At 43.3% G+C, this 8,553-nt stretch overlaps 1 protein-coding gene across 1 annotated transcript; it reads right to left on the minus strand.

Moving 5' to 3' along the window:
• Nucleotides 1-839: 839 nt before the first annotated feature.
• ITLN1 (intelectin 1) lies at nt 840-2,187 on the minus strand (the record flags this gene model as incomplete). The annotated part of the gene is made up of 3 exons (XM_030759519.2): nt 840-1,022; nt 1,404-1,562; nt 1,894-2,187. Coding segments are annotated over 3 exons (636 nt in total), but the record flags the coding sequence as incomplete, so codon positions are not given.
• Nucleotides 2,188-8,553: the final 6,366 nt, after the last annotated feature.

An 8,553-nucleotide genomic window follows, 5' to 3' on the forward strand; every position in this document is an offset into this window, starting at 1 on the left:
GGCGGCCAGAGCAGTGATGAGTCTAAGATTTTCCCCTTCTTGTAAGCTGAAGAGTTAGCCTGCCGCAGTTTCATAGATGCTGGCAGAAAATATGAAACTCCTGACAGTGAGACAAAAAATGTATTATTCACATTCATAGCAGTAGCCAGAGTACCAGCATTTTCTTGTGCTGGTTCCCTGAGTCCCATCGCCACAGGGTGATGTGAAGAGGGCCAGGAAACATTTGCAGATTTAGTCTGTTTGCCAAGCAGCTCATAAATTGGGCTCGTCAAGCAACTACAAACCTTTTCAGAGAGTATAGTTTATTCTCTTTGGGGCTGAGTATGAGGAGGAACTCTGCGCTTAGAGAATCTGAATCTTATATAAAGGGCTGAGACCATGCCTGCCCTTTACTCTTAGTTCCAGAGGCTACATCCTGATGTAGACTTGAGATGTGGTTGGGTGCTGATTTCTGGCCTCTCCAGGCCAAAAGGAAGCACAATCCATTGAGAGTTAATATCTCTGTCTTCTAAGGATGTTAGTGCTACAAAGTCTTTGAATATGTAGCATGGAACAAAGGCTGTCAGTGTCCCTGTTCATAGAGGACCCATAGAGAGTTTCTCGCCACTTTGCAAGTTGTTCTCACCTGTGAACATTAGCCTAGTTTTTACTATTTTAAGAGCCATACAGCGTATTGGTTAAGAAGCCTGGGTTTATATCCTATAAATTGGAGAGGATAGTAATTTTAACTTCATAGTGTTCTAATGATTAAATGACACAAAACCATGTCAAGTTCCTAGAAAAGAGTTTGGCACATTGTACGTGTTCAACAAATGCTAACAATGGTTAATTGTTGTTATTTACACTTTCCCCAAGAGTGCAGGGAAGGATTGATGACTGGGCTTTGGAAGCAGATACTCACGCTGACCAACTGGTGAGTAGTAAGATGCAGTTTTCTCAGCATCACCAAAGTCATAGACCAGAGGAATAGCTGGGCCATTGTCAGTCTGACAGCTCCCTGATCCGTACTTCACTGGGTATTTCTGCAGGGACCCAAGATACAGGTCGTGTGAGGACAGTAGAGAAGCTGCCACATTGGGAATTTGGGGATTTAGAGCCTTCAGGTGTCAACATGCAGAAATCAGTCTAAATAATAATGACTCCTTCCCACTCCCCCCACCCCATAGCTAGGTTCCTAACTAGCTTCAAGCCCCTTGTCCTTCTCCCTCTCTACCCCCTCTCTCCTCCTCCATAGGCCTCACCCTGTGCTCAGCACATGAGTTCACCTGACCCACAGGTGGAAGAAACAGCCAAGCACAAGCACCTGCTAGTGACACGGAACCCAGAGAAGACTTGCTCTTCACCCCAGACACTTGGCTCTCTGTTCACCAAAAGAAGTGTGAACAGCCTGCAGCCCCATACACCTGGTAGAGTCCAAACAGATTGTGTCCCAGATTCGGGAAGAAGCTAGTGTTGGTGCGGTACCTCAGCAGGGAGCTGTTCCTCCAGTGCTGCAGGGGGCGCTTTTTGGGTACATGCCACATGCCCAGGTCCTGGGCCTGGATGTCATAGTAACCAGGGCTCTGCAGAGCAACACACACACTGATCCTGAACAGCCCAGGAGGTCCCACTAACCAAAGACCCACGCATGCAGTTCTCAGTTGAGCTGAGAGCTCTGGGCTCCAGGGGGGCAGGTGGCAGCAACGCTCAGACACCTGCCATCGCCAGCAGACGATAAGGCCCCACCGCCCAAAAAGACCCGGTGGGAGAAAGTCATGATTCAAGACATGGACTTTTTTCCTTCTTCTTCTCCAGCCCTACCTCCTCATCCCCATCTCCCACCCTCCCTTCCACACGCTCTGCTCCAGCCACACTCAGCTCTCCACCCTTTCCCAGCTGGGTGGTCAGTGCCACCAACCTTGTATCACTGGCGGACGCCTCTACAGACCCAAACGTGCTGGCCCAGTTGCCGTCCCCCTCTGGGCAGTCTGCCGTGCTGCCCTGCTGACTCGACCAGCGATCACCTACTGTGCATTTCCCAGGAATGTGGTTCTCGTGCACACTGGCCACTAGGGTCCAGCCGCCATCCCCAGAGGTCATGTCACAGAAGGTCTGGTAGATGACGCCATTCTCAGTGTAGAGGAAATACAGGCCATCTGCGGACAGAACCAGCGTAGAGAGCCCGTGTCTGTGAGTACAGGGTGCATTTCAGGCTCCAAAACCAGAAACACCCTGGGAAGTCAGAAATGTATCCTAGAGGCTCCCGCACATATCCATTTGTTGGTGTAGGGAATCCCTGTGCTGGTGAAAGGGAAGCTGTTTCCAGTTCTTCCTTTGAATACTTGACCCTTTTCTGCCTCTTCTTTTCCAGGGGAATTTGTTGCAGGATTTGTCCAGTTCAGGGTGTTTAATAATGAGAGAGCAGCCCAACGCCCTGTGTGCTGGGATGAGAGTCACTGGCTGCAACACTGAGCACGTGAGTTTATTTATTTATTTATTGGCTGCGTTAGGTCTTCGTTGCTGCAGGCAGGGGCTTTCTCTAGCTGCGGCGAGCAGGGGCTACTCTTTGTGGCGGTGTGTGGGCTTCTCATTGCGGTGGCTTCTCTTTGTTTTGGAGCACAGGCTCTAGGTGTGCGGGCTTCAGTAGTTGTGGCACATGGGCTCAGCAGCTGTGGCTCGCGGGCTCTAGAGTGCACGCTCAGTAGTTGTGGCGCACGGGCTTAGTTGCTTCGCGGCATGTGGGATCTTCCCGGGCCAGGGCTCAAACCCGTGTCCCCTGCATTGGCAGGCGGATTCTTAACCGCTGCGCCACCAGGGAAGTCCCAAGCATGTGATTTTTGAGACTATATACGGCCTGGTGTGTTTGTGTGTGTGTGTGCACACCCACCCTATGGAGTATGTTGATGTGTTTCTCCATGGCTTGCATTTTTACTTTTTTGCTGGTATTTTGTGGACATTTAAATTGTTACTATTATTTTTTAATTGAGATGTAATCGACATATAGCATTATATAAGTTTCAGGTGTATAACATAATGATTCTATATTTTTATATATTGTGAAATGATCACCATAATAAGTCTTGTCAGCACCCACCACCACACATAGTTACAAATTCTTTTTTCTTGTGATGAGAACTTTTTTTTTTTTTTTTTTTTTACGGTACGCGGGTCGCTCACTGTGTGGTCTCTCCCGTTGCGGAGCACAGGCTCCGGACGCGCAGGCTCTGTGGCCATGGCTCACGGGCCCAGCCGCTCCGCGGCATGTGGGATCCTCCCGGACCGGGGCACGAACCCGTGTTCCCTGCATCGGCAGGCGGACTCTCAAGCACTGCGTCACCAGGGAAGCCCGATGAGAACTTTTAATATCTACTCTCTTAGTAACTTTTCAATGTACAATACAGTATTGTTAACTATAGTCACCAGTCTGTACTTTATATCCACAGGACTAATTTTATAACTGAAAGTTCGTACCTTTTGACCACTGTACATAATTTCCTGTATTGAAGTGCAATTTACCTGTATCCTCATATATGATTAGTACTTTTATGTTGTGTTTAAAAAGTATTTCCAGGGCTTCCCTGGTGGCGCAGTGGTTGAGAATCCGCCCGATGATGCAGGGGACACGGGTTCGTGCCCTGGTCCGGGAAGATCCCACATGCCGCGGAGCAGCTGGGCCCGTGAGCCATGGCCGCTAAGCCTGTGTGTCCAGAGCCTGTGCTCCGCAACGGGAGAGGCCACAATAGTGAGAGGCCCGCGTACCGCAAAAAAAAAAAAAAGATGGGCATAGGACTTGAGTAGACATTTTTCTAAAGAAGATATAGAACCAGCCAACAAGCACATGAAAAGATGTCCCACACCACTAATCACTAGGGAAATGCTAATCAAAACTATGAGATACCACTTTACACCCTTAGGATGGCCTTTATAAAAAAAATAATAAACAGAAAATATCAAGTGAGGAGGACCCAGGAATTTGCATTTCTATCAAGCTCCTAGGTGATTCTGATGCTGCTGGTCCGGGAACCACACTTTGAGAACCACTGTCCTAGAATTTCTTCTCCCTAGTTAGGGTCCTATGTCAGGTTGTTAGAGCTGCTGTAGCAAAACACCATAAACCGGGTGCCTTAAACAACAGGTATTTATTGTTTCATAGTTCCGGAGGCTGAAAGTCTGAGATCAAGGTGTCAGAAGGGCTGGTTCCTCCTGAAGGCTGTGAGGGAGAATCTGTCCCATGCCTCTCCCCTAGCTTTCGGTTGTTTGCCGCCAATCTTTGATGTTCCTTGACTTGTAGATGCATCACCAGAATTCTGCCTTCAACTGCACGTGATGTGTCTGTCTCTGTGTCCAAATTTTCCTTTTTCATAAGGACACCAGTCATCTTGGATTAGGGCTTACCCTAATGACATATCTTAATGTGATTTTCTCCAAAGACCCTATTTCAAATTAAGGTCCTATGCTGAGGTACTGGGGATTGGTACATCAACATCTTTTGGGGGGACACAATTCAGCCCATAACAGGTCCCTTATATATTTTGGTCTCCATATGGCTGAACAATTCACTCAGCAGCACATTAAGCCTTATCATAGGCAATTCTGTCCTTTCCCTTCCTGCAATCCTGTCCTGGCCTCAGCTGCTTTTTAACTGTAGGATGCCTCTGTCTTCCTTTATATGTTAGGCTTGCAACAGAGTTGGGCTTCTGGTTCCACTCTCTTGGCATTTTAGGGGAGGAATACTCCCTTCTTTGTACATTATTTCTGCTCCTTTAGCACTAAGAACAAACCACAACCCATCACAGTGGGACCATGAGACAAAACTGTATGTACAGAAACCAATAACTCACCCCTTTATTTAAATAACAAGTTAGAAGACATAATGGAAGAAAAGATCCCATTTATCAATACAATAACAATAAAAAATTTGGGGATAAATTTAACTAGTAATGTGTGAGATCTAGATGATGAAACTATAAACGCCAAGATATTTTGAGGAGGAAAATGGCTCAGTCCTGGAATAAGTAGGGTGAAGGTGCCAACAAAGCATACTGACAGATGTTACACGGAGCCAACCTGTCATGATCTCCACAGTTAAAATAGCCAAGTCTTCTGAAACTGTTTCCTTTGATAACCCACTCAAGTGCATATAACAATGATAATGCCATGTGGGATTTTTAGGAATTCTTTATATGCTCTAGATAAAGCCTTTTATTAATTATGTGTGTTACAAATTCTTTTCCCATTCTGTGCCTTGCCTTTTCACTTTATGGGTTTTTGATAAACAGAGGTTCTTAATTGTAATGAATTGCAATTTACTGTTCCTGTTCCTTTTGTGTCTTATTTAGTAAATTTTTCCTTATTCCCAGGTCATGAAGATACTTGTGTGGTATATTCACAGGTATCTTTACCTGTGTAATATTCTAAAAGCACTGTTGTTTTATGTTTCACATAAAAATCTACAGCTGAGCTGTAATTGACTTTTTTCTTTATTGAGAGGTAGGAGTTGCTTAATTTCCTTTTCCATTTTGATTTCAAATTGTCCCAGCACCCCTGTGATTGATTTACTGTTATTTTCCCCACTTCTTTGCACTTTCCCGATGGGTGGTTTGGTGCCCACTTGCTTTCTCCACTTATTTTCTCTCCACATCTTCATGTCGTTAGAGTGTCCTATCCATGGAAATCCAGGCTGGAAGTAAGGGAATTTCACAAAACTGGGTTCTCCTTTGGGCTGGCAGGAAGACCATTTAAAATGGGTAAGAAAAAGAGACTCCAGCAAAGGCCCAGAAATCATCTCCCCAGTTTTGGAGTCTGCAGTGTGCTGAAGGTTCTCTGAAGCTCAGAGACATCCACTCTGATGCAGGGTAGACCCTGCTGCCAAGAACATCTTAGCACAGCTCTGTTACCTCCACTCCATTGAACCACTAACTTGAAGGAATTATTGCTCCTAAGAAAGTAACTCATGGATACTGACCCCTCTCCTGGCAATGAAGAAAATAACAGAAAAGAGATTCTGGTCATTGCCATTGAAAAAATATAACCAAGGTGCAGAAAGTGTCCTAGTGATCACTTTTATTTCCCTTTCTCTTTTCTAGGCATGAAACCCCAAAGGGAAAGGGATGGGAGACTTAATGATCAACCAAGAACAGCCCATGAATTTTCCTTCCAAGGGGTGGAGGAGCGTTCTCTTACTCTCTCCCTTCTTCCGCCAGCTGCTTGGAATGCAGATTTTCCTGCTAAATTGGGATCCTGTGATTGTCTTGCAGACTCTCTGGGGATTGCTGCTGTGTCCTTTAGGTGGAAAACCCGTGTTGCTTCTGCCCACATACTTTGCCCAATGGAGACGAGGATTTTGGTTTTCTCAGGCTAAGCAGAGAATCACAGACTTAGAACTTGTCATAAAGTTCATTTACTTCAATGGGAAAAATATAATGTTACAAAATTTAAAAATTTGCTAATTAAAGATTAAAAAGCAAAAATTTAACATTATTATTATTATTATTTACTATAAATATATAATATTTTAAATATTTAGAGCACATATTTGTAGAGCACATTTTACTAAATATAAAAGTCAAAAACAGGGCTTCCCTGGTGGCGCAGTGGTTGAGAGTCTGCCTGCCGATGCAGGGGACACGGGTTCGTGCCCCGGTCCGGGAAGATCCCACATGCCGCGGAGTGGCTGGGCCCATGAGCCATGGCCACCGAGCCTGCGCGTCCAGAGCCTGTGGTCCGCAACGGGAGAGGCCACAACAGTGAGAGGCCCGCGTACCGCAAAAACAAAAACAAAAGTCAAAAACATCAATAAAAAAGGAAAAATTTCAGGCTTTGACATTTCAGGAAGCTTTGAAGACAATAGTCTCCCAGATATTTAAAAACAAAACAAAACCAAACCTCAAGAGCAGCTTCTGTGAGAAAGATATAAAATAATCTTTGGTCCAGAAATGGGTGGACTTCAGCACTTTACTTGAAGGATTTACTTGGAGTCCTACATGCATCTCCAACAGAACCCACACTAAGCCTGCAAAGCTCTTGTTTCTAAGGAACAGTAAGTGAAGCAAATACAGTATGATTTCTATGACAATTCAGGCAGCGCATAAAAAAAACCAAACGTAATGTCCCTTCCTGCAAGATATCAAGGTCTCCGCTTCATCTCAAACAGCTGATGCCAGGGGCAGAATCTGGTTTACCTTGATGCAAGAGGCCACTGATACAAGACAAAGTGTGTTTTCTAAATGACTGCACAGTAAGAAAAAAAAAAAATCCAGGATTTTCAAGGTGGGGAAAAGTTATAAGAGACTCCCTCCACATTGACTAAATATCTGAGGTAAGAGCAATCAGAACTAATCGCTATCCCTTCTCCCAACGTCAGGGAGCTGTAGAAAAGGCCGCTTTGCTGCTCAACAGAGAAGGAAAGAGAAAAAAAAAAAATATATATATATATATGAGAAGATTAGTCTCAACATAGATTTACACCCCATTCGTTGGATCAAAACAAATTATAAAACCATCATACTTATTTCCACAATATGCTCAAAAGTATGTACAGGCAACCAGAAACTACAAGTCTACATAGAAAGTTTGAAGAAAAATAAATGAATTGCTAGAAAAGTAAGATATAGTTTTTAAAATTCAATTAACATCTATTATTAATATAATTTTACATGAAAGATATTTTAATAACAACAAAATAGAAAGGACATAATCACAGAGTAAATATAGTTCTTTACCTTGAATACATCTAATTGCATGGAAAATCCACATTTTTGTTCTTATATTTTTTATGATGTATGCCAACCCCTGGAAACTGTCATGACCTGCCACAATCTTTAGAGGGCAATTTGTGAATCTCTGATTTAGTAAAAACTCCTCTCATGATCAAAACTTTTGACATCATTCATACCCCAGATCAATGAGTTCTCTGAGAAAATATATTTACCTCCCTTTCTCAGTGACAGAATCAACCACTTCTTCCTATGTATTTTCATAATTCTGAGGCAAGCTTTTATTATGCAACTGATAACATTGCATTCAAATATTTATTTGCCTCTCTTAGCAATTATTAAGAGAGATGGTGATTTCCCATGTTTGCTAAGCTAATATTTTCTATTTTGAGAACATCAAGGAAATGAATTACTCAAAGGGTTCGGATGAATTAAAGCAAGAAATGAGTTCTCAGATGTCTAGCGTTACAAAGTTTTAAAAAAACAACAAAAAAAATTTGCAGGAATAGACTCTAACCAGGCCTAAAACCGGTGTCTGCCACCAGGATGTTGTGACTACAAAACAAGCTGTACTACAAAACTCCTGTACACTGTGATATCCTGTAAGATTGAAATGTTAGTGTACTTACTGGGGTAAAACCAGGATGGGTTTTTAAGCAAGGAATGGATATGGTGACATTTTTTAAGAGGAATGTAGTTTTATTCAATTTGAAATTTTAATGCAAAGTGTTCCTCAAGATATATATTAAGATACAATTCAGATTTCATATTTTTGAAAAACACTAAAATATTTTATTATACCCCAAATACTGGGATTTTGGAACTTAAGAGCTCTGTATTTCAGAATGTCAGCATATGC

Source organism: Delphinapterus leucas, chromosome 1, assembly GCF_059928025.1.
Source record: "Delphinapterus leucas isolate spDelLeu-1000000601 "Yukka" chromosome 1, BTC_Dleu_Yukka2, whole genome shotgun sequence".
In the NCBI taxonomy this organism is placed as follows: domain Eukaryota; kingdom Metazoa; phylum Chordata; class Mammalia; order Artiodactyla; family Monodontidae; genus Delphinapterus; species Delphinapterus leucas.